Consider the following 27,974-nt stretch of genomic DNA (forward strand, 5'->3'; position numbering starts at 1 on the left):
AAATTCTAAAAATAAACTGGAACATATTATCTAAACATGTTCCATATTGTAAATTTAAAGGGTGAAGATTAGGTTTTGTCTGAAAAGTTTTTTGGGAATTTCCTCTTTCAAAAAATTAAAATATAAATGCCCATGCTTAAAAAAATGTTTAATTATTATTCAATTGGTATGCAGTGTGCTCCACACCGCATACCACACTGCTCAACTCTAAACAGAAAAAATAAACATAGAAATTCTAAAAATAAACTGGAACATATTATCTAAACATGTTCCATATTGTAAATTTAAAGGGTGAAGATTAGGTTTTGTCTGAAAAGTTTTTTGGGAATTTCCTCTTTCAAAAGATTTAAATATAAATTTCCATGCTTAAAGAAAATTAGCATGTATGTTCAATAAAAATAAGCTCTGATGCCAAAAAAGTGGACTAATATCCATTCAATATCAAAAGAATATCTTCGTCACAAAGCAGCTCGTCGTCATAAACTCTGTTTGATTATTCAATTGGTATGCAGTATGCTCCACACAAAGGCTCCTAAATTTCAAATGTAACCCTCAAATGCCAGAAATTTTGAATCTACAAGATAAATAAGATATTTTCTTTCCTAGAAATTTTCTAATTGTTATCCAACGGTTCAAATTACGTATTTTAACCCTAAATTTATTATAAATTGTTAATTATTTTAAAGAAAAGTGTAAGCAAAAGTTGCTTATTTTAAATTCCATATATGTACAATTTTATACAGAGTATCATTTAAAGGTTTGAATTTGGGGGATAAATTAGAAGAAAAAAACACAATCATGGGGATATATGTATTCAGAAATAGGGAGCAGGGAGCAGTGTAGGCACTGGGGAGTAGGTGTTGGCTAATAGCTTTTTTGAGGGCATAATATTTCGTCGCGGTCTTTCAATATAATGCGCCTGCTAATGGGCTTAAATGTTAAATATCCTCCACTATACCATTATTAAAGAGAGCCGTGTACTATAGGCTGGAATTAGAACTGAAGTGCTATTTTTCTATTTAATTTTCGCTACTATGCAAATTTTCTTTTTATTTTAGTCTTAAGATAACAAAAAGGATAAGGCCCCTCGGCACATGTATTCCACCTCCCCCTAAATTTTAAGAGTTTCACTGTTTTTCTTAAATCTTCTTATACTTATATATAATTGTAGTTTTTTTGGCTTTTTCAAATCTTCCTCAATAGTTTCCCTTCGTATTGAGAAAAAATATGGAGTGGAATGTGGAATATTATTCAAAGGATAGGGGTAATAGGAAGGACATTCTTTCCTAAAATTAATCTATCCTTTCCAAGTATAGTCAGAGATAAGCAAGGTTAGTCCCAGAAGAATCATGAAGAGAGGGAAAGTGCTTATTTCCTAGGATGGATTTGTCCAACTAAACGATAGTATGTGAAAAACATATTTAGCAGCTGAACTAATTATAGTCTCTATCAGATAGTCTTTATAATAAATATGCTTAAAAATGCTCCCTCTCCTTCCAGCACTGCCGCTCTCTCATATTTTTTATGAAATAAACACGCCACTTTAAATATGGCCATTAGATGATAGCCCCCTAAAAGAGTCTTCATAACTGTCTAGCCTTTTCTTGGTTGACACGATATTTTGGCATGATCAGTTAGGTTGCGCTAATTGTCCCATACACCGGTGAACCCGCCTACGGTTCGACTGTGGTAGGTACCACCGGCCACAGAGCCCACGGTACTATTTACATCCAAAAGCACAATGTTAAGCGATCTCTATGCGTTATTTCTTTGTGGATAAAAAAAAACCTTATACAGTTAAGATTGTTTTTTAAGCTGTATTGATCCTAGATGATATGAATTACTGATATGGTAATGAATTTATTACAAATTTATCATAAATTTATTATAAAATGACTTTATAATATGCCAAATAAGGCAATATCACACAGTATTCGATAATACACATTACTATATGATAACATAAATATTAATCATCTCCCCCCCCCCCCAACAAAAGAACAGCAACAAAGTACAGACTTCAATTACTGTCATTTCTTTACCACTCCAATAACTTAGTCACGAACCTGAATGATCGCCCGAGCCTGGTCAAATGTTCGAAACCAGTCTGGTCCAAATGATAAATTTGACTTAAAGTGATAAATTATATTTTGTCAGTTTATATAACTTGATTGTGCTTGTTTTGGAACCCGTTGACAATTTTCTTTTTCTAATTTGGAAAACCCTTAACATTTTATCTGTTGAACAATTCGTCTGCAGGGTCCCCAGGAATTCAAGGGTATCACCCTGCTAAAATATGTTGAACATCATTAACTCCCGTATTTTATAAGTAATTAGATTCCACTGACGATGGTTAATTACATATATAGATTATTTTAAAACGGAGAAATGCAGTCTAATTCATGTTTATTTTTCAGATTAAAAAAAAAAAAAAATTGATTTAAGAAAATGAAGGTTTTCCCCCTGCAATATGTGTTAACTAGGATTATTCTGCATATTATGAAGTAAGAATTGTTTTCTTAACATGTTTTTTATGTACTGGTCTTGTACCATTCTATTTCCGAATATATTTTCTAGTTTTTGTCTGTTTGAACTCAACGTATTTTGTTTTATTAAGAATTAAAAGGCAAGTATTTGATGACATATTAAAAAGTTGAAATTTTGATGGTCGTTACAGCTGTTTTTCTAAGAAAAATTGATGAAATAAATTTTTTTAATTGGTTTGAACTTCTTTTACTGCTTCTAATTTCCCTTTGCTAATTAATAAAGGCTATCAAAGTCTCATTCGAATAGATTGGAAAATGTGAAATATCGTTTTAAGTAGGAATATTGTGATTGTTTAAGATGAACTAAAAAATATATCAATAAAAATCTTAAAAAACGTAACTGAACGTTAAAAAAACACAAATCTAAAGGCCTACCTATTAACTAGAGAAAAAGAAACCAATCACTAAAATATTGAAAAAAATGCTAAGCTTAGATAAAAAAAAAAACGATTTGTAAGTTAATATTCAACCGATCAGCTCAGAATGAACTGCTATTTTTCCGAAAAAGGGCCAGAGCACTAAAATCACTAGTGTTTTGCACAAGCATAACACGACGAAATTGTACCACAGTTCGTCGTGTTTTTTTGTGGTATAATTATAAATTTGACGTCAGTTTTAATTTTATTGAAAGAAATAGTAGAATAAGCTGAAAAGCAAGAAACTTCTATTTACCTGTTTTAAATTCTGTTTTTTAAGTTATTATTTTTTGGTATATATATATATATATATATATATATATATATATATATATATATATATATATATATATATATATATATATATATATATATCGTATCTGTTATTTATGTACGCATCAGTTATTTATATAATATAATATCTGTTGGAAGGCCCAAAAAACGATAATTTGTAGTTCGTCTAAACATCTGAAATCCATCATAGACGAATTCAGTGTTCTTAGCGGAATTTTTATTCAAAGTCGTATCCAGGGGGTGGGGGTATGGGTTTTGACTCCCCTCCCCCAAAATGTTTGTCTGGCTTGTAAAAACGTAACAAAATTAAATAATATACACTAATTTATTATGCATTTTTAAGATTTATTTTTGTAACCCCACCGTGAAAATAAAATCCTGGATACAGCCCTGGCAGTAACGTTAGAACAGAAGAAGTTTTAAGATATTTCAAAGAAAATATTTCATAGAAAACTGCCAAAAACTAAGTATTTATATTTTTTTTAGAACCGTTTAGCTGTATTTTTGTGCAATCTGAAGCCAGCGAAAATGAGAGGCATAATGTCGGAAGCTATGGTCATGTGTGCGTCAACACCAGACAAGGTATCTATTGTGATTATGTACTTTGAGTAATTTATAATTCAATTCAATTTATTTCTGACCCATCAACAAAACAAAAGAGGGTGTGTAGCCCTAGTGACAGAGTAAGATAGAAAAAAAAAATAAAAAGAGAAAAAAAAAAAATCAACGAAAAGAGAGATGACAATCAACAAACATAACTACATGCTTTACGAAGAGGGGAGACCACTGGTGGATGAGTTTTCTAGCGGAGGATTGAAATCTTCCACTCTTTATCAATAATGTTTGCAGGCAGAAACAATTTAAAGTTTTGTACCAGAGAAGAATTACTGGTCCAAGGAGGCAGATACTTGGCGAATTAAAATTAGACTTGGTTAATACTTTTTTATATGAAGTAGAAAAAATTCAAATGGGGGACATAGCAAGAAGATGGGGCACAGTTAGACTGTTGTAAAGTTTGGAAAGGTTACACCGACTAAGATTTGTGCTATTAGATGCAATCGAGGCATATGCAATTCAAATCTTTTTAGTGATGTCTTGAATTACAAGCTCAATGGTTTCTTTAATGCTTCTTCCAATGGGCATACCAAGATAAATAAGGCTCTCAGAAAGCGGAATAGATGTTTCAGAAAGTTCAAGTTGCAAGTCAGAGTTACCTTTATGATTGAAAGCGATTGCTACAGTTTTATCAGCATTGAATTTCGGACAAACTTGCTGATGTTGATGCTAGAGTTTAGAAAAAGTTCTCGTACTTCCCAAAAAGGTGCGACTTAAATTCAAAATATCATCAGCGTAGGTAAATAAAGAAACATCGATTCCACCATAAATACACGTGTACTCGGCAGAGCATTGAGCAGCAGAAACCGAGTTATTAAAAAGAACAGGGGAATTTAAACCACCCTGTCTGACACCCTTAAATATATTGAAAAATTTCCGAACTCCCTTTTATTTTAGCTTTAAGATGACTATACTAGATTCTGGGCAAATATACACGAATCGAATGCTCTAGCTATGTAAAGTGCGCAAAGAACAAGGAAATCACCAGATCCTTCCAGATCAGCTAGAACATTAAAAAGAGCATAAAGAGCATGCTCTCGAATTAATTCCTTCTGGAAACCAGACTGATGCGGAGGAGCATAACACTTACAGGAAATTTCACTGAGAATAATAGACTCAAAAATTTTGAACGAGGTACACGAAACGGTTATAGGGTGGTATGATTGACAGTCGTCAAGATCTTTTTTCCCCTTTTTGCGAATAGGAGTGACCTGGCCAATGCAAAACTGTTGTGGCACCAACAGGAACCAACACCAACTTGAAGAAATTGACATTTGAAACAACAGCAAGAGGTGCTGCACAAGCAAGTTTCTAGCATTTTCAAAATGTTTAGCAGAGATCAGATCAACACCAGCAAATATATATATATATATATATATATATATATATATATATATATATATATATATATATGTTATTATAAATGCATACAGGGGGGGGGGGGGTGTAGAGACGATGTAAATTGGTTGGAAGGTTCTGCCTGCCGAAAATATTCATAAACTACAATCTAAAAATCAACTTCCTGGATTACAGACCCCTATACATTGGCAAAAATACTGAAAATGATTGAAAGCAGAACGTTAAACATAAAAAAAAAATGAATATGAAATTGAATGACTCTATCTTTAAACTAGAACGGCAGGCACGTTCCGGGTCCAACAGAAACAACTCAATTCTACGTTTTGAATTGTTTTGTTCTTTTTTGTTTATTTAGTTTTTCGTGATTTTTCTTAACTTCTTGATTTATTCTCTTTGATTTAATCTATATCTATGTGTTATATCAGCATCCAAGAAGTTTACTACGTTAGAAATAATGCTGGGAAATTGTGTAAACATATGGGTATTAAAGAAAAAGTCAAGCGGGGGGAGGGGATTGAATTACGCTCTGGTTGAAGAAGTGGCCTATCCTTATTAAAAGTAATTGAGAAAAAAGATGTATTTTGGAATCGAGCTATTTTAATCTTCGAAAAAAAGAATGTAAGTGACGCTGACAGCCTTGTAACAAAAGCCGTCAAGCAGTTACAGAATGCTTTTATATCCACCTTTAGCTTCCTTTCCAGATGTGTATAACCAGGGGGGATGTGCCTGAGACTTTTGTGAAAGTGGTTGTAACATCCACCACAAAGAAAGGAAAAGACCCAATTGAATACAAATCATTCAGGCCTGTTGTGTAAGAATACCTTGTGTCGTATCCTTACTAAATTGTTTGAATAAGTAATCATCTCCGAGCTAGATACCGGACATCGGAAATAATAAGCTTGGATTCCAGAAAAGTCTTGGTTCCCCAGAAATTCTTTGTCTCCCAGGAAACGTGATTATGAACTCAGTAAGAAAGAAATAAGCCTTTTAATCTACGCCACAGATATTTCAAATATGTTATGGTGTTAACTGCATGCGAGTAACAAACGCTCTCATGCACAGTGGTTAAAGTACAGTTATAGTGAAAACTCTGGAATTTCAATGTCAACACTTGACAATATACGCTATGGACAAGTGCTAATAAAGAACAGGTCGAAGTTAAAAGGAGTTTCAAGCAAGGCAGTGATCTCTGTCCTCCCATTATAAAGATCATATCTTACAATCTCTTCTTTTTCACGGTACCGACTGTTTGCTGTTCCGAACTATTGTAAAAAAAGGCTCTGATTAATTCTAGATAAAATTAAATTAAAGAGAAGCAGGAATTTTTTTTCTATTTTTTGAAAGAGTCAAAGGAGTGAGACCTTCAAAAAGTATATTTTAGTTTTGAGGTAACGAAATGAAGAAACATGTTATGATCTGTTTAAATCTGCCCAGAGGTGACCAGAGGACTTTAAAAAGCAAACAATTTCGAGTATTTTTCAACAAGGCCTTATGTTAACAAGATTTGCCTTTTGAGGTGGACTTGAGGTCAAGAGTAAAAGGTTTTCATAGAAGAAACAATAGAAATATTGTTGCAAGTTGGTACACAGTACCGACTGTTGTTACAAACTTACTCTGATGATGTCCTTCTCTCAGATCTGAAGAAGACTTACAAGGTGACCGTAATCAAATTCAGAGTGATTTACAATGTCTTGGATTTTCTACTAATACCGATAAGTCTCAGCTTTTAAGATACGACGCATCGCAAAGGGATAACGCCACCCTTGCAAATCAAGTTGCTCCTAATGTGCCTGATCAAAAGTATCTCTGTATAATGATCGTCGAAATGATTGGGAAAACAAAACAATCGATTTTTGAGTAAGCATCTGCCGTCATCAATTCTGCTCTTGGGTTCATTGCAAATGTGTTGAATCAGGGGAGATTCCGCAGGAAATTGTAATCTTGTTCCACAATCATTCGCATCCTGTTCAGTACCCTAAACTCGCAAAACCTCTAAAAGTTCATTCATTTTGCTCTCACTTTCATCTAGGATGCTTAAATCATCAGCATAATCTAAGTCTAGGAGAGTTTTTCCTCCCCATTTGAATTCGTGGTCTCCCATTACCTTTCCTGTGCTCTTTAAGACAAATTCCATCAAAATGACCAATATAAAGGGGGATAGAACACAACTGCTTAACTTCTGATCTAAATACCAAACCAACTGCTAACCTCATATCCTACCTCAACCACAGGAGACAATGACAACATTTACAACTTACAAAGACAAAACTTACTGAACAATTCGCACGGAGTTCAGCGCCCTGAATTTGCAAAACCTATAAAAGCTCATTCATTTTGCTCAGACTTTCATCTAGGATGCTTAAATCATTAGCATAATCTAAGTCTGATAGAGTTTTTCCTCCCCATTTGATTCCGTGGTCTCCCATTGCCTTTGCTGTGCTCCTTAAGACAGAGTCCATCAAAATGATCCATAAAAGAGGGATAGAACACAACCCTGCTGAACTCCTGATCTAATGTGAAACCAGCTGCTAACCTCATTTTCTACCTTAACTGCAGAAGACAATAGACAAATTCGTAACACTCAACGCACCATAAAGTGATACTGTCATCACTTTGTTACATCATCGTTTTGTCATCATCGTTACAAATCCGTTCACCCTTACACCATCGCCGTTCTTGTTGTGCTTGATCTTCAGTATTTCTGTATAATGACTGTGGAAATGATTGGCAAAACAAGACAACACATTTTTCGTTTTTTCAACTGCATCTTGTGCCTAATGCGTTGGCATTGTGTGTTGACATAATATGACATATGTTGACATAGTGTGTCTCATATGAAAACGTCAAGAAATACCGAAAAGACCAGGAAGCATTTTCAAATATGCGAATTCTTATATCTACTGTTTTTTCGAATAATGAATTATTTTTTCTTGCCTGCAAACTTTATGGTGAGGGTAACAAGTACGAGCAAAGTTAGGAAAAATTGTTTTTGTCGTATCAACCCGGAGGGGGGGTTGAGGAGCCACTGGCCTCCTTTTGGTTCTCCAATCGAATAGATGGAAAAATATTGCGGGATTCTGACCCAAGTAACATGCAACTTTTCTATTTTTCTATTTAAATTCGGTTTGTGGGGGGGGGATTGAGGATTGTTTGCCTGCTTCTTGCTTCAAATAATAAAGGTTTAAAATGCTTGCGTGATTCTGTTTCAAACAGTTGGAAAGATAAAACACATATTTGTAGTATGTGCCAGTAATTTCAACATACTGAAGTGATTTGAAGGAATATAGTCCCACTGCAAGGCTTTGATGCTTTGATGGTTATTTTTTTTGCAAACACTTGAGCTATACGAGACTTTGAAGTATAGAATATGTATTATAAAAGCTAAATATATCCTTGTTATATTTAGCGTTAACACAAGACCAAAAGCACTAACTGAAAAATTAAGAAAAGGCTTCGAGTTAGAAGCAGAAAAGCTAAATATATCCTTGTTTGTTCACTCTTACCAGAACGCTATTTTTCTCCCTGCAACCCAGCAATTTCAAACCCTGTTCAAAATATGTTTTTGCTGAGAATATACTTTGATTTGGAACGACCGAAAAGCCAATAGATTTTGAATGTTTCTGGCCAAACTACTTAATTCGCTTTGTATTTCTAGAATCTGGATCGATATTTTCAGTGAAATTCTGTTCTGTTTATGATCTATAAATTTTAAATTCTTCGAGAAATTTGTTGGCCAACCTGTCATGTATGCACATAAACTACTTTTTAGGTAACTCTTAAATTCAAAATGATTCATAAATTCAAAACACACTCACAAATTCAAATAACTATTTTAGATTTGATTGCTTTTTTATGAAGAGTGTATAAATGTCTTTTTTTTTATGCTGTAAGAATTAGCTATTGAAGAATTTTTTCAAACCACTTGGGTCTTGGAGGTCATTGTTTTTTAAAGCAGTTTATTTTGAAAAAAAAAATCATGAACTAACTATTTTAATTAGTTATTCTAGTATTCCTTTTATTGCATCTAACTTTCTTTTGCTTATTAGTTAAAGCTGCCAAAGCTTCATTCAAATGGCTAGGAAATTGTGAGGAATGTTGAAATTTTTATGAATATTATAATTATTGAAGATGAATAGGCAAATTAAAAAAACAAATTTGAATATAAAATAGGTAATAAAAAAGTAAGAAATAGGTGGAAAAGTGTTTTTTGTGCAGCTTTCTATTATTTTTTATTTATTTCAATGTGTATTGTCTTATTAATCGGTTTTAGGAAAACTCCCAAATAAGAAAATTAAATGTGAGCGTGTTAATTATTGAGGCATTTGGTTTCTATCGGAAGCAAATTACTTAGTATGACGATACTTTTTAGACTTAGAGATGCTGTAGATAAAGTTTTAAGAGAGGAACAGTGGGGTTTTAGGAAGGGGAGAGGATGCTTCGACTAAATTTTCACTTTAAATTAGTAATTGAGAAGTGCCTGAGTCGTACGGAATCAAATGGGAAAGTAAAACTCTCCTAGACTTGCGGTATGCTGATGATTTGACCATCCTAGATGAAAAAAATCGTAAAATGAATGAATTTTCGGAGGTTTTGAGAGTTCAGGGTGCAAGAATAGGTCTGAAAATTAATGTTAAGAAGAATAAGTCGCTAATAGGAGGAATAAGTGAAGGTATGGAGGTAATGTTGGGTAACGAGAAGATAAATCAAGTAAACAATTTCACTTACTAATGTAGCATTATCAGTAAAGGTATTGGTGCAGCGAATAAATAGCTTCACTTACTTATGTAGCATTATTAGTAAGGATGTTGGTGCAGCGAATAAACAGCTTCACTTACTTATGTAGCATTATAAATAAAGATGTTGATACAGTGAAGATGTCAAAAGAAGAATGGATAAGGCCCATGGTATTTTTTCGTAGTTAAAAAACGTGTGGAATTGTAGTCATTCTCCTATATATCCATTTCGTTTTAGTCGTAAATGATAAGGCAGTGTGATCTAAGAAATTATTAATGCTAAATGGGTAAGTGATGGCAGTACCTGGCAAAAATAATCACAATATTCTATTTACGAAAGAATTAAGCTATTAAATCTTAAATAATCTACTTTCTAAGCGGCTGAGCGTAGCTCTTGTATCGAAATTAGAAGTTTTTTTTCATACAAGGGGTTGCTAATTTTCAACTCATAAAATTTATGTTATAACTTAAGAATAGTTTCCAATACTACCGCCAGATGGTGCAAAATTTTCAAATATCCAAAGTAAAATATTTATTCAAAGATTATTGCACAAAACTACGGGTCATTTCAGACTTCCCCCCCCCCCCCCAAAAAAAAAAAAATTGCGGGCATTAAAAAAAATGCGCGTAATTTCTGTCATGGAATGGAAACCGTTTTGTGGGACCTTGAAGGAGTTTGAAAATTGAAGAATTGTCACGGGAGCCAATTATGCCGGAATTCTAGGAAAAATGAGAGCAAAGTTAGCTAAAAAGCGCCTAAGAAAGCTCCACCGTGGAATCCACTTCCGTGACGGCAACGCCCAAGTGCGATACACAAGAGAAGTTTTGAAAGAATTCCGATGCGAGTCACTGCCACATCCATCTTATTACCCAAAAACCTAGCCTGCTCTAACTTCATATTTCCGAAATTTCAGCGGCAGTCGAAAAGTGTCTATTTTAGTAGCTCTGGGAAACCAGTACTCGGAGCAAAAATATGGGCCATATAGATGTTTCCAGATCTTTTCAAAAACTATCTAAAAGATGAAAACACCGGTTGGATAAGTGCAACGACAGTGAAACGGGTTATTTTGAAACATATTTCCATTCTAATTGTACGCGCCGCTTACATATCATATTCAAATTTCGTCTAATATTTTAGCCGTATAAAGGCTATGCCCGTTTTTTATTATTGTATAAAGGCTATACCGTTATTTATTTTAGTTGTTTATTGAAAAACTCTAGTTCAGAGGTATTTTCTTTTATTTTGTTTAATTTGCATTGCTTTTAGCGTAAAGAAGGCTTATTTCTATTTTTGTAAAGGATGGTGTCACTTTGTTCCCATATAATCTTTGAATAACTCCAAAGATCCAGTTTACAGGGAACCCTATCAGACTATGTCATTCTCATGTGATGGGGGGGGGGGGAGATTATATTAAAACTTTTTTTCGACATTTTAAGCCAAAATTTCTATCTTTACTTCCACTTTTTAAGCCGTATTCAGTCTGAAACTACATCCCTACTCCAGTCACTAATTTTCCCAAATTCTTCAACATTCTTTAATGAAATTCAAATCTTAGATTTTGAATAAAATTCCAAATTCTGTAATAGCAATAAGATGTACTGTGGTTCGACCTAGGGTTGAAAAAGAGTTGTAAACGTTTCACAGATGATTGGTTGCTGAAAATTTGCTTATGGAAATCTATTTGGTTCCAAACAGAAAGTAGGACATCCTCGAGTGTAGCTAAAGTAGGTTACTAGAATAGCCTTAAAAGAAACAGGACTTTCATGGGAGTGAATAAAAAGCGAAGGTCTAAATAGTCGAGAATAAGAGTAAGCAGTCTTGTTGGCCTCTGCTGTGTGAGCATGGGGAGCTGTGCTCTAATGACTCATTAGAAGTTGTAGTTGTTGCTTAATATTGCTCACAAATGCAATGCGTCTGCTATTCTTCAATTTTCTGCGATTTTCCCTAATTTTCCCAAAAGAAAAAAGAGCTTTCGGAAGTTACGTTGAGTGTTCATATTAGAGAAAATTAACGTTTGTATTTTAGGTTAACATTCGCTTATTTGCGGAAGTCAATTTTTGGGAAGTTTGGAAAGTCGGCTTTAGATTTTCATGGGCGAAACTTAATTTAATTTATGAAACATTTCTTTTTTTGGGGGGGGGGGGGATTCAGGAAAACTCTGCAAAATTTGTTGATTGTGGAAGCACCGAATTTTCAAGAAGATGTCATAAATATTGCGCTGTTTGAAATGACTCTTCAACTCTTATGCTCCGTTCAAGGGGAATATTTATGTGAAGTATGGAAAGTCAGGCTCAAGTTTTCATGTGCGAAAGTTTATTTAATTTACGAAACAAAAAAATTGAAATTTTGCAGTTCAGGAAAGCTGCAAAATTTCGGGATAGGGGAAACACTGCACATTATGACGTAGTATTTTCAATAAGATGTCATAGATATTGCGTTGTTTTTAACTGACTCTTCAAATCTTATGCTCCCTTCAAGGATAATATTTTTGTGAAGTTTGAAAAGTCAGGTTTAAATTTTTATGTGCTAAAGTTTATATAGTTTACAAAACATTTTTTTTTTTTTGGGGGGGGGGGGTCCAGGAGAACTGTAAAATTTGGTGATAGTGGAAGCACTGCACATTATGACGTAGTATTTTCAAGAAGATGTCATAGATATTTCCCCGTTTTTAACTGACGCTTCAACTCTTATGCTCCGTTCAAAGAGAATATTTTTGTGAAGTTTGGAAATTCAGGCTCAAATTTTCATGTGCGAAAGTTTATTTAATTTACGAAGCAATTTTTTTAAGCATTTTTTGTAGTATATTAGGGGGGATCCAGGAGAACTGTAAAATTTGGGGACAGTGGAAGCACTGGACATTATATCATAGTATTTTCAAGAAGATGTCATAGATATTGCGTTGCTTTTAATTGACTCTTCAAATCTTATGCTCCGTTCAAGGATAATATTTTTTTGAAGTTTGGAAAGTCAGGTTAAAAATTTCATGTGCGAAAGTTTATATAATTTACGAAATTATTCTTGGGGGGGGGATTCAGGGGAACTGCGAAATTTGGGGATAGTGGAAGCACTGCACATTATGACGTAGTATTTTCAAGAAGATGTCATAAATATTGCGTTGTTTTTAACTAACTCTTAAACTCTTATGCTCCATTCAAGGAGAATATTTTTGTGAAGTTTGGAAAGTCAGGCTCAAACTTTCATGTGCGAAAGTTTATTTAATTTACGGAACATTTTTTTTTTGAAATTTTGTAGTTCAGGAAAACTGCAAAATTTGAGGATAGTGGAAACACTGCACATTATGACGTAGTATTTTCAAGAAGATGTCCTAGATATTGCATTGCTTTTAACTGACTCCTCAAATCTTATGCTCCGTTCAAAGATAATATTTTTGTGAAGTTCGGAAAATTTGGTTTAAATTTTCATGTGCGAAAGCTTATATAATTTACGAAGCAATGTTCTTTTTTTGGGGGGGGGGGATTCAGGAGAACTGTAAAATTTGGGGATAGTGGAAGCACTGCACATTATATCGTAGTATTTTCAAGAAGATGTCATAGATATTGCGTTGTTTTTAATTGACTCTTCAACTCTTATGCTCTGTTCAAGGATAATATTTTTTTGAAGTTTGGAAAGTCAGGTTTAAAATTTTGTGTGCGAAAGTTTATATAATTTACGAAACAACTTTTGTTTTGGGGGGGGGGATTCAGGAGAACTGCAAAATTTGGGGATAGTGGAAGCACTGCACATAATGACGTTGTATTTTCAAGAAGATGTCATAGATATTGCGTCATTTTTAACTGACTCTTCAATTCTTATGCTCTGTTCAAGGAGAATATTTTTGTGAATTTCGGAAAGTCAGGTTTAAATTTTCATGTACGAAAGCGTATTTTATTTACGAAACAATTTTTTTTGAAATTTTGCAGTTAAGGAAAACTGCAAAATTTGGGGATAGTGGAAGCACTGCACATTATGACGTAGTATTTTCAAGAAGATGTCATAAATTTTGCGTTGTTTTTAACTGACTCTTCAACTCTTATGTTCCGTTCAAGGAGAATATTTTTGTGAAGTTTGTTTTTCCTTCCATGATTTATATGACCTCTTAGATATAACTGAAGAGGGAGACAGGGATTTCATTAGTTGATGCTGAGGGGAAGAGAAAGTGCTGAGATTTGTCTTGTTGTAGATAGAACTTGCTATAGAAAATGGTTTTATTAAACTCGTTTCTATGATGGTTAATCTTCTTTTATGTGAATGAATATAAGAAGCTTTGGATGAAATTAATCTGTTTGTTTTTCCTTGTCTAGGAATCAAAGTTTGGCTGGAAAATTGCATCTCTGCCTATATCCCCTCAAAAATAGATGATTAAACTGTTTGTTAAAGTAGAAAAACTTTTTTAGTTCAGTTTCGGCTCCAGTTCGTTGTTTTGATTCCAGAATACCAAAAGTCGAAGTAATATCCATCTTTTTAAATGATTTTAGGTGAATATTTGGTGAAATTTATTGAATTTTCCAGCCAATCAGCTATTTGTCTTTTCTGTGCTGCTTTTATAGCCAAACAGTGCCCAAACTGATCAGGAGTTTAATTTTTTTCATTATACATAATCGGCTTACCATCTTACAGCCAAAACTTATTTTTACTTATTTGTTACTCATCTTACAGCCAGATCTTGTGATCAAACTAGATTTTTTTAGATTTTGTGATCAAACTAGATTTTTTTTAGATTTTGTGATCAAACTAGATTTTTTTTAGATTTTGTGATCAAACTAGATTTTTTTTTTATTTTGTGATCATGCTCAGAGCTGATTGGGCGGTCTTGCCATAACTTGTATAGCTTTGATAAGAGCTATACATGTTTGACAACAGAATATATACGACAGAAAACTAAAAGCTGACCCCTATTTCACGGAAATCTTAGAAAAACCATTCTCCCATTTTGTGCCAGAGATAGTGATATTCAGTTTTAATGAAACTTATATCAATAGAAAGGTTTTTTTTTTATTTTATTGAGCGTGGTAGAATTTACTTTTTATAGTTCAGGAAAGAGCATTCCCCAAAAATATTCTGTTATACTTGCTTTTAAAACATTAAGAATCAGTTCAAAAGAAGTCTCATTGAATAATTTGACAGCTTTGGAAGTTCTCTGTTGTGCTAACTGTCTTGATGTACATAATTGGTTGATGAGGGAGATAGGTGACTCTGTATAAGATTAAATAAAAAACAAGCTTAGAAAAAATGAAAGTAAAGAACAGAGTTAAACATAAACAGAACATAAATGATCTTATACACAACAAGTACTACCACCTCTCAAAATTACTCGTGTTTTACGCTAATATTTAGCTTTGTGTATTATTGAGGATATCTGAAATAACCTAAAACTTTAGTCGAAGGAGTGGGAGGCTCAGGGAGTTGCAGTTTTCCTCATTTACAGGTTGATTTATGCTATTTTTAAGTTTTAATTTCGCTCTTTACTTTCTTTTGACAAAAATTGTTCTTTTATTTGTTTCAAAATCATATTCTGTCTTATCCTAAATATGAGGTGGACTGCTCCTTAATCCTTAGCTGTTTTCACTGAAGTTTAACTTTGGTATAAAAAGCATGGATAAGGAAAACTACACCTTAGCAAGTTTCTTTTTATATTTTTCGGGGAGGGGGTATATCTTGAAAATAAAGGATTTTGTATGTCACTATGTTAGTAAGCATATGATTCTGATCTTTTATTTTTTAAGAAAATATTTTGCAATATGAGTGGACCTATTTACGCCTCAGCATCAATATTGTATATTTTTTCAAATATATATTCTTTTAGACATAATAAGGTTCGGGATGGACAGTAAAATCTCCCTAGAAATATCTGAAAGACTTGCCAAGAATTTGTAGCCTAAAAACACAGGCTAAAAATTTTTTTTTGTGTAAAACTTGTAAAATTCTGCTAAGATTCTTTAAAATTCTGCGTTAAGCACAAAAAGAATTAGTCTAAAAAGAATTTTTAGCCTAAAACACATTTTTGTGCTTAACGCAGCCTCTCCTCCACAAAAAGGTCAACTGAGCGTTGCCCAAATAGTCCGGGTGCAACTATGCAATAAGCCATATTGAACGTTATATATTGTATAATGTTATGAAGCATATAAACTGTGCGTAAAAATCGTTCATTTTGATCTGGGTATATTTATGCCTAGTGGTGAAAGCACCACAGCATGGGTCTCTGAGACTGGGAGGTAATCTCGATGGCCTTTTTATTGTTATAAAGCCTTTGGTTATCTTCGAATTTCGCTGAATAACTTACTCACCTTAGTCTAGCCAAAAACCGATGTTTTTTGGCTCAAAGTACAGAAATAAGTACTTTCCTTGAATACAATCTCTGGTTTTACAGAAAGAGTACTATAGCTTTGAATTTCTCTTCAAATGATTCTTCTCCCGGTATTTTGCACCCACCGGTTCAGTATGATATGTCATTGGTGAAATTACGGAGGGTCAACTTTTACCGAGGTGATAAATCGTCTAGACAAATTTCTAGACGTTTTTGTGAACGGTCTGAGAGTCTACAAATCTCTGCCTTTGAATTACTAGGGAACAATTTTCATTTCAACAATAGCAAGATATGGGTAGGCCTTTGTTAATTTTATCCAAAATCTGTGATACTTTCTCTTCAAATTAATCATTTTTTCCAAAGATTGAGGCCCGAAACCCTTTTCGTTTTTACTCATCAGCCGTTTTACCACCATTCAATGCATTAAAGACGAGTCCAACAATATCGAAAATTCCATCATAATTCAATAATAATCTGAAAATTCTAAATCGAATTTTGAAAAGTTGATGTCTAAAAGTCATTATAATTTCCAGTAGCATAGTTTCTTCGATTGTCATTATCGAGACATCCTCCAACATGAATTCTTTCGCTCTCCCGTGCGATTCGCCTGCTTGAAACCAATAAACGAAATGAAATTATGAAAGTAAAAAAAAAACAGCTTTAATTTTCTTTCTAGCAAAACTTAATGAAATTTTAGGAGGTGGTGAGTGGAGGCCATCATCTCCTCGATTTTGAAAAATACTTTTCTTGGTATTTTCATTGAAAAGTGGCTTTTTTTTGGTGCTTTCATCAGAATAATTAAAAAACAACAAAATTGCCGCCCCCTAAATTTTGAAAAATAAATATTTGCCCCCCTCCTATTATTTGTGTGAATTGATGCCATTGATTTTTGGCACAATTCCAATTGATTATGACAGTAATACCCTTTAAATAATTTTTGCAATGCTTAGTACTCCTCATGAAAGAATGGATGTATTTTGATAGCAATCAAAATATGTTAACTATTTTGGGTAGCTACACAAGATAATAATGAAAGAGATATGAGCTTGTTCTTAAACAATACAAATAAAAGCTATATTATGAGTTAAAATTGTCTGGATCAACCAGAAGATTGAAATCGATGTCAATCTTGTACGTGGTTGCCACCAAACTCTAGTATAATGTGTACTCCCCCCAAGCTCATTTTGTACCCCTGGAGTTGCGTATACTACGCTTCGGGAACCACTGGATTGGAAGCGTAATGTCGAGAAGGAATTATTCTACGTACTCCTTCAATGGTCAGTTTTTGCAGATGATGTTTTATATCCTGTCTCTTGAGATAATTAAACGAAATAAAAATGTAAAAAAAAAATGGGTGCAAATCGTTAACAAGACTTTGATAAAGGCTTCACACCCGGAAGTTTGTACCAACAGAAAAAGATACTTAGCTTAAAATATAAACAAAAGTAGGATAAATGAAAATAACAAACTGTAAATAAAAGTAAAGAAAGCAAATTAAACGAATAAAACAGGAACAAAGAAAACCGGATGTTCAAGGAAACTCGAATAACTTTAATGGACTTCGTTCAGATGTGAGTTTTCGTTTGTTTTTGTATAGGATTTATGTGTTTTTCATTTTTTTTTCTCATTGATCTTTACATATTTCGTTTAATCTAAGTATATTTTTTTTCTTTGATAGAGGCTTACGGGTGTGAAGTCAACATATTTGGACGTTGATTATTATTAATGCAAAAAAAGGTTTTGTTTTTCACTGTCTTATTAGAAAATATACCTTTTTTTCGGTATTTTCATTTACTTTTAAGTATAAATATAAGGACGACATGGTTTAACGAACAACATTGTCTAAGAAACTATTCCTTGAAGATGCTATATCTTGCCAAGATAAATTAAGTTTTATTGGAAACTAAATAAAACTGATTACCGCCTTTGGAGATCTGTGAGAAATTGCTAGAGGCTAGAAACTTAAGCACTTTTGTGTCATTAACTGAAATAAAGTGAGAGAAATAACTAATGGTGAGAAATTGTTGGCTAATTCCCCTATTAATGGAACTGCCTAACGATCATGAGAAATAAACTTTTAACCGTATAAGATAGTCACTGAAAGGATAAATAAGCGATTTTGTTGTAGTGAAACTAATATTTAGGGTTAATTTTATTATTAGTTAGGTTAGATTAGCAGTAATGTGAACCAACAATTGTTTTCTGACGGCAACTATCACCAATAACTAATTGAAGCACTAAGCCGCCTGAAGCCAATAAATCTATCAATCAATGCAACCACAGAGCTATTATTTTACATTAACCTCTCCATTGGCATGCATTTGGGGAGGGAAACGGGGAAATGTGTCCCTGGGTTTTGTCTTTCCCCCGCCCAAGATTTTGAAAACACCCTTTTTGCGGTGTTTAAATTGAAAAAGCTTTTTTGATTATTGAAAAAAAAGGAATAAAAACAACAGCTAGATTTCGAAAAATACATTAACAACTCTTAACATATTAACACACTTAATTTAGTCTCCCTGTCAATTTAACCATCCGACCAACAATAATAGAATTGGCCCCTAGATATACGTGGCTCCCACAATCAAGCTCAGTTTCATAGAGGGTTCCTTTCAGAAGCTGCTCCCTGAAAGAGGGTGTAGTCTACGCCCTATTAATACTGGGCAAATTGATGCGGTTTTTGATTGCTTAGAACTCTTTGGAAGAATACATTGATGCAGGGCATGGTTTGAAAATTTCAGGCTTGCAAACTTTCCCTGCGTTCAATTGACTTGAACGCAGATTCCATAGATTTCAATTGAAATCTATGCTAATCTTTCAGGAGCATAGTAGCTAGTTGTGCTCTTGCATTTGAAAGTAATAAAAGGCTACCTGTCATTTAATAATGTGACTACTCCCCTACAAAAACTGACTAAATCTCTTTTAGTAATACTATTTGTTTTGATTAACTAAATTAATTCACTATTGTAATTGAATAATTAATGTAATTAATGAGATTTATATCTCACTAATGAATTAATTAATTAGATTAGTTATTTCATAATAAAATTTAATTAAAATTTTGATATCTGTTGAAACTTTCAAAGTATTTCCTAGCTTTATACATAACGATTTATGCTTTTTCTTGAAATCAAGAATTTAGGAAAAGGTAAGGCGAATCTATTAACTTTTCCCGCGCTAATTCTAAAAATCATCTGAAAAATCCTGTTATTGCCAATGCTTGCAATCACGTGGGTGTTACGTTCCATTTTAAGCCAAGGGACTCGGGAGGCCTTTTAAGTTGAAATTAAATAAAAAACTTTCAGTTAAAAAACTATTTTTATTTAATTTCTGAACGTTTTTGAATTTATGCATGTTTGATTTTGGTTCTCCACACATAAATTGTTAAAATGAAATTTGCATATTAATTCTTTTTTTGGCTAAATGGCTTTCTCTTAGTTTTGATCAGACGATTCTGAGAAATAAGGGGTGGGGAAGGAGGCCTAGCTGCCCTCCAATTTTTCGGTTACTTAAAAAGGCAACTAGAACTTTTAATTTTTAACGAACGTTTTTATTAGTAAAAAATATACGTAACTTAAGAATTAACTTACGTAATAAAATTTTATATTCTTGTATTTTTATTATGTATATGAGGGGGTTTGTCCCCTCGTTAATACCTCGCTCTTTACACTAAATCTTAAGTTTTGTCCCAATTCTTTAAGAATGACCCCTGAATCAGAAAGATCGTAGAATAAATAGTTGAAATTACTAAAAATACTTTAGCATAAAGATCGAGGTATTTATATCCTACTAAATACCTCGCTCTTTATGCTAAAGTATTTTTAGAATCCTCATATTCGTAATAATCTCTGTTCGTTTTAAGTTTTAATGCTACTCCTTACTTTCAATTGAAAAAACTTTTTCATGTTTATTTTTTCATTGTTTTTTTTTATAGTAATGCTAGAAAATCCCGCGTCCTTTTCATTGAATTTCTCTTCCCCCATGACATATTCCTCCAAGGAAAGATTCTCCCACATAGCTTTCTCCCCTCAACCCCACCCCCAAACCAAAAAAAAACCCTGAAAACTTCTGTACACTTCCCAATAACCATTACTGTATGTTAACACTGTTCAAAGTTTGTAACTTGCAGCCCCTCCCCCAGGGACTGTGGGGGAGTAAGTCATCCCCACTTCATTTTTGCAATGCAAACATTAATTAGTTAATAATTGAATATTAATTATAAGTTTACAAAGTAAACAACAGTAAATCTTCCTTTTTCACAGTGCTTGCATATGCAAAGGTTTGTGTCTAGGCGTTTACCCCCCTCCCTTGAAAATATTCATCGTTTTTGACTGGTCTCCAATCACTTTCGACTTACAAATAAGACTAGAACTCTCTAGAAGTTTCCGTGACCATGATTTGAAGGCGGGGACGATGAAGGGGCAGTCTGTTTCCCATAAGGAATGCATTCTGCTCATTTTGTTGTTTAATTTTATTCTTTACTTTCTTAATAACAACGTAGACCAGAAATATTCCAATAAATCAAGAGGGATTAAAGATCAATTTCAAATGTTTTATGCATGTTTTAAAGTCTCTTTTTTACCCTCTGCTCAAAAACAAAAGTCCTTTTTGTGGTCCTGGGGATTATACATCGTTTTTATCTCCACCCTCCCCTCGTCTGTCCCTTAGAACTCGTTCTGTATTTATCTGAAGGCTCAAATAGAGCTTACTCCTTATTTTCAGTTAAAAAAAACTATTTTTTTAATTTAAAGTATCAGGAGGCTCAATGAGAACTGGGATGTCTTGACATTAAAATTCAAACTTTAAGGTATCTCCCTCCTTCCATAACTACAAAACTATCAGAAAACCCTATTGTAGAAGTTTCAGTGCCTTTTTGATTTTTGTAACTTGTCCATGTTTACAGATAACTTTCAATTATTGGAAACATCCGGACATTTTCGCGGGGGATTTTTTGCGGGGGGGGGGGATGATATGGAGGAATTTTCCGAGGGGATAAAATTTTTCGAAGAATTACCCTGAATTCTTCTACAAAATTCCATTTATTTGTCTTCCTTCCTCTTTGTATGCATAATTTTACATATGGAGAAAACGTTACGGCAAAATTGTCCAAGGGAAATTCTCAGCGGGAATCAAATTTTTTGGCAAGATTTTTCCTTTGAAAAGTGTGGTTAGTGTCTTGATGCTGCAAGGTGACAACTTCCTCCTTATTGTACAAACTATTCATGGCGTTTACTTTAGTTCATCACTGCTACTCCCCCCCCCCCATCCCACCTCAGAACCAATGATAAAGACGTAGACTGAATGTATACGTGGGAACTAAGAAGAAGATAACAAGCCCCAAAACTCATTTATTTTCATCTGAAGGGTCAGTGAGGCTTAGAAAATTAGGCAATTAAAACGTCCCCTTTTTGGAATCTTACCAAACGTTACCTTTGGTATCTTACTATATCCCTGCAATACAAACACTTCAGATAGAGGAATAAATAAACGCTAGAAACATTTTTGTGCAATAAGAAGGAAGATGCCACATTCCAGCATCTTTTTGGACACTAAGCACATTTTTCTAAGGAAAAATCTTGCTTGACAATTTGATCCCCGTTGAAAGAAAATTCTTCCCAAAAATTATCTCCCCGCGGGAAATTCTCCTAGTCAATTTTCCCTTCCCCTGCAGAAAAAAACGCGAAAAAAGTCCGAATGTTTTGAATATAGATAACTTCTATATTAGAAGTATATATATTAAACTATATTATTTCTATATTGTTTTACTTTCGTAATGTTTTTAATAGCCAGTACTACCTGTAAGCAATGGCCAAATAAAAAAAAAAACAAACATCTCCATCTTAAACTAATTCAAAAATCGTAACTATTATTTTGGTTCGTCTTAAAAATAAAAGTATTTTGCGAAAAGAAATTTATGGTAATTTGGACAAAAAGTCTGAAACCCCTCGAAAAAGGCGTCAGATCAAAATGAAAGTGTATCATTGCAATCAGCATGGTTGAAAACCTTCTACAGGGAAGTTGCAGTCCCCCACAATAAACAACAAGGAAAATAACTTTTTTGCATGGGTAGCACTGATATGTCTCCCGTTTTTTTTTTTTTTTTTTTTTTTTTTTCAGCAGGGCTAGGGAGTGACCAGAACATCATAGAGTGACATATAATAGCTCATTTAAACGGGAATTCAATTTGGTAGTGCCCTTTTTAAGTGACCAAAAACATTGAAGGGCAACTAGCCTCCTCCCCTTCCCTAAAACCCCCTGTCCCCAAAGTCATCCAGGTCAGGTCCTCGGGTTGAGCAGAGTGTTCTTCTTTTTAACTCAACTTCAACTATGGCAGTCACGGGTAAAACGAGGGCAACTTTGAACAGAAAGAAATATATTCTTTCAGTAAAATAGAAAAGAATCGATCTGCTTATATTCTAATAAAAAAGATAATGACTATTTGTAATTGGCATAGCTTAAAAAAATGTCTGTAAGCTTCATAAATAAAACTTAAAATTATTCACAAACAGATAATACATACAATAGCAAGTTTTTAATTTTTTTGTAATTTTGTTTTATAAGGTTGTTCCTGATTTTTTACAATACAACCTCTCCTCGTCTCTTCCTTAGAACTAATTCAGTATTTATACGAAGCCTCAATGAGAGCTGGGACATTCTGGCATTAAAATACAGCCTTTGAGGTATCTCCCTCCCTCCTTAAGAACAAAAAAATCATGGATCCCCATTGAAGAAGTTTAAGTGTCTTTTAAGCTTTATAATTTGTCCATTGCTTGCAGATGGTATTTGTTATTGGGCATAATGAGGACATTTTTTAGCTGAGGAATTTTCAGTGGGAGAAATTTTTTGGGAAAATTTGCCCTAAACTCTTTTGCGTTCTTCCTTTTATTTGTCTTTTTATGGCACTTGATATTAACCAAGTGACATAGCGATCGCAAATTCTGTCGGTTTCGGTTTTGCTACTTTGGCACTTCCAGGTAAGCTAGGACGATGAAATTTGGCTCAGAAACCAGACCAGATTAAATTAGAAATTGTCGTTTCCCCGTTTCGGCCATCTGAGGGGGGGGGGAGTGGGGAAACGGTTAAATCGGAAAAATTAGAAAAAAGGAGGTATTTTTATTTTAAGAACGGGTGATCAAATCTTTATGAAATTTGATGTTGGAAAGGATCTCGTGTCTCAGAGCTCTTATTTTAAATCCCGACGGGATCAGGTGACATTGGGGGGAGTTGGGGTGGGGAAATCTAAAATCTTGGAAAACGCTTAAAGTGGAGGGATTGTGATGAAACTTGGTGGGAAAGATATGCTCAAGTCCCAGATAAGTGATTGAAATTAACTGGAACGGATCCGCTCTCTTTGGGGGAGGGTTGATTCTGAAAAATTTAAAAAATGAGTTTTTTTTAACTTATGAAGGAGTTATCGGATGTTATTGAAATTTGATGTTTCGAAGGATATCGTGTCTTAGAGATCTTATTTTAAATCCCGACTGTATCCGTGACAGTGGGGGTGGGGAGTTGGGGGGGGGGTGGGGTGGGAACCTATAATTTTGGAAAACGCTTAGAGCCGAGGGGTCGGGATGAAATTTGTTGGGAAAAATAAGCACAAGTCCTAGATACGTGATTGACATAACCGGAATGGATCCGCTCTCTTTGGGGGATTTGGGGGGAAGGGTAAATTCTAAAATATTAAAAAAATGAGGTATTTTTAACTTACGAAGAAATGATCGGATCTTTATGAAATTTCATATTTAGAAGGATCTCATAACTCAGATCTCTTATTTTAAATCCCGACCGGGCCAGGTGTCATTGGGAGGGGGGGGGGGGGTGGAAATCTTGGAAAACACTTAAAGCGGAGAGATCAGGATGAAACTTGGTGGGAAGAATAAGCACAAATCCAAGATAAGTGACTGACATAACCAGACCGTATTTGCTCTCTTTGGGGGAGTTGCGGGGGGGGTGGGTGTAATTCGGAAAATTAGAAAAAAATGAGGTATTTGTAACTTCAACCAATTTTTCAACCAATGGTTGATCAGATCTTAATGAAATTTGATATTTAGAAGGGTCTTGTGCTTTAGAACTCTCGTTTTAAATCACGACCAGATCCAGTGACATTGGGGGAGTTTGAGGGGGAAACTGGAAATCTTGGAAATCGTTTAGAGTGGAGAGATCGGGATGAAACTTGATGGGAAGACAAAGCACAAGCTATAGATACGTGATTGACATAATTGGAACGGATCCGTTTTCTTTGGGGGAGCTGCGGGTTGTTAATATGGAAAAATTAGAAAAATTGAGATATTTTTAACTTAAGAACGGGTGACCGGATCTTAATGAAATTTGACATTTAGAAGGAACTCATGTCTCAGAGCTCTTATTTCATATATCGAACAGATCTGTTGAGATTGGGGGAATTGAAGGGGAACCGGAAATCTTGAAAAACGCTTATAAATGTCGTAGATTCATTATTGATGTGACCAGACTGGATCCTTTCTCTTTGGGGGAGTTAGGGGGTGGGATTCAGTGCTTTGGCGAATGTGGTGCTTCTTGACGTGCTAGGACGATGAAAATTGGTAGGTGTGTCATGGAGCTGCACAAGTTGACTTGATAAAGTCGTTTTACCTGATTCGACCATCTAAGGGGGCTGAAGGGAGAGGAAAAATTAGAAAAATTGAGGCATTTTTAACTTGCAAGTGGGTGTTCGGATCTTAATGGATTTGGACATTTAGAAGGACCTCGTGACTCACTGCTCTTATTTTTAATCCCGACCGGCATTAAGCCTCTGATTTTACTTTTAAAGCAATCTATTGATTCTTGAAATTTTTCTAGAGCTCATGCCATATGAGCTCTTGGCTCTTCCGACCTCGTCACAAGTGCCATATGAGCTCTTAGCTCTTGTTTCCTCTTTGTACAGACTATTTTAAGTATGGAGAGAACTCTACCTTGGGATTGTCCAGGGAAAATTTTCAAAAGGGATCAGTTTGTCTAGCATGATTTTCCTGGGGAAAAAATGTGGTTAATGCCCACAAAGAGGTTGCAAGTTGACCTACCTTCTTATTGCACATAAGTATTTTTGGCGTTTTTTTCTAATGTTTTATTTAACCAAAGTGATTTGCTTCATAATAGATTGACATATTATTAGGGAGAGGAGGTGTATCTTTGTGTAGGGGGTGGTAGGATAAGGAAATGAGTAAGTTTCAATGGTCTAAGCATTTTTTCAGGGGTAATTATATCAAACCAAGGGTCCTAGAACATAGGAAGAGGGCTCATTGGAAAAAATTTAAAGTTCAAGTGACCAATGCTCGTATAGTTCGTATTTGATTATTAAACCTGTATTTTATAAGGATGCTCAATCAAACAGTTTGTGGTAACGAACTGTAAGTAAGTAGTGACCCGACTCAATAGTAACCGAAACTCTAAAAACCGGAATTTTGATACCAGTAGATTCATCCGAAGAATCAGATTTTTACATTGTTTTAAATTTATAAATTTCATCAAGTTTAGTCCTCCCTATCAAAAGTGACGAGCCTGAGAAAATTTGCCTTATTATCGAAAAAGGGGGAAACACCCCCTAAAAGTCATAGGATCTATCATAGATCCTATCATAGGATTCGGCGATCATAGATATATCATATCATAGATGTATCATAGGATTCAGCGTATTCGAGAACCCTGTTTTGGAAGTTTCAAGCTTCCATCTGCAAAAATGTGGAATTTGTATTTTTTTGCCAGAAGAAAAATAACGGATGCGTGTTTATTTATTTGATTTCAATTTCCCCAGGGGTGATCATATCGACCCAGTGGTCCTAAATTTCGCGAGAGGGCTGATTCTAACGGAAATTAAAAGTTCTAATGGCCTTTTTAAGTGATAAAAAAATCGGAGGGCAACTAGATCCCCTCCCACGCTCATTTTTTTTCAAAGTCACCGGATCAAATTTTTAGATCGCCATTCTGTTCAGCATAGTCGAAATATCTAATAATTATGTCTTTGAGGACGACTTAATCCATCCCGGTCCCCGGGGCAAGGGAAGCAAGTTATGAACTTTCCCCATTGCTTACATATAGTATTGGTTATTGGTAAGTATACAGACGTTTTAAGGAGGATTTTTTTTCTGGTGGGAGGTCTGGGGGATTCGGTTACTTGGGAGAATCTTTCCATGGAGGAATTTTTCATGGGGGAAGAGAATTTACATGAAGGATGCGCTCGATATCCCAATATTATTAAAAAAAAATGAGAAATTAAACAAAAACCGATTTTTTTCAACTGAAAGTAAGCATTAACATTAAAACTCAAAACGAACAGAAATTATTACGTATATGAGAAATTCTTACGTATGAATATATAATAATATACGTAGATTTTATCACGTACATAAAATGAGGGGAATCGTCCCCTCATCAATACCTTGCTATTTACGCTAAAGTATTTTTAGTAATTTCAAAAGAGCTTATTATTCTAATTACACAGCCTTTGTCATTTGGGGGTCATCCTTAAAGAATTGGAACAGAATTAGAAGTTTAGCGTAAAGAGCGAGGTATTGACAAAGGGGTGAACCCCCTCATGTTATGTATATGATGAAGTTTGCCCCCTCGTCAATACCTCGCTCCTTACGCTGAAGTTCGTATTTTGTTAAATAATGGTCGACATAAGCAATAATTTTTTCGTGTTTTTTTTTGGCCAATCTTAGCATTTAATTTTATGTTAAGCAGCTTCATAACTGGGATTTTTATGTGATAATAAACCAAAGACATTATATATCTTCGGCTTGTGGTTGTTATTAAAAAAAATGTTTTTTTTTTCAATTGAAAGTAAGGAATAACATTAAAACTTAAAAGGAACATAAATTATTATGTATATCTTTTCAAGATCTTTTCTTTCATTCATTTCAGTCATTTGAGAATTGCTCAACTTGTGACTTTCATTTTCATAAATATAGTTTCGACCTTTTTGGACGTTCTGTTACTATGCCTTACAAAATTAGTTCCACAAATATCGCTTATTTAAGTTACGTGAGGGAATCCTTCCATGGAAAACTTTTTCAGGTGGGAAGGGAATTTTCCATGGAAGGGGAGCTTGATTTCCTGACATTATTTAAAAACATATCAGCAGTTAAAAAAAAACAAGTTTTTATTAACTGAAAGTAAGAAGCAACATTAAAAATTTAAATATTATTAATATAAGGGGGTTTGTCTCTCCTCAGTATTTCGCTCTTACGCTAAAGCTTCTTTTTAACTTTTAAAAGAAGTTATTATTCTAATTAAACAACCCTTGTGACTTAAGAGTCATTCTTAAACAACAGGAACAAAAATCAAACTTAGGTTATTATAAGGTTATTATTAGTTAAAAGACACTTACAACGCCACCTCCCAACTATATAATATATAGTAGTATATTATATAATATATAATATGTAGTGCACATATTATGTGCAAAAAAATTCATCGTCGAATCTGGCAAATTTAGTATTAGAATAATATTTTGTTTTTCGTCTAAAAAAATTTTTGTCTTACATTTTTTTTGCTTATATTTTTGTCTAAAAAGTAAAATTCAAATCTTTCTTGTATTCTTAAGAACCTCAGTTTTGTATCACTTGTATAAATTCGTTAAAATTCACTCACAATATGTCAACTGGGCAGACAATCTTTATGTTAAACGAGTCTAAGAACTAATTGATTACCAGTTGATTTGTTTCCTTTTCGATTTTTTTAATAGAAACACTA

At 34.0% G+C, this 27,974-nt stretch overlaps 1 protein-coding gene across 1 annotated transcript in view; it reads left to right on the forward strand.

Moving 5' to 3' along the window:
* Positions 1-27,974, forward strand: part of LOC136039280 (aminoacyl tRNA synthase complex-interacting multifunctional protein 1-like) — a 68,289-nt gene that overhangs the window by 38,884 nt on the left and 1,431 nt on the right. Inside the window, exon 4 of the mRNA XM_065722861.1 lies at positions 3,743-3,838. Within this exon, the coding sequence (XP_065578933.1) occupies positions 3,743-3,838 (96 nt within the window). The remainder of the gene's footprint in view (positions 1-3,742; positions 3,839-27,974) is intronic.

Source organism: Artemia franciscana, chromosome 19, assembly GCF_032884065.1.
Source record: "Artemia franciscana chromosome 19, ASM3288406v1, whole genome shotgun sequence".
Lineage (NCBI taxonomy): Eukaryota > Metazoa > Arthropoda > Branchiopoda > Anostraca > Artemiidae > Artemia > Artemia franciscana.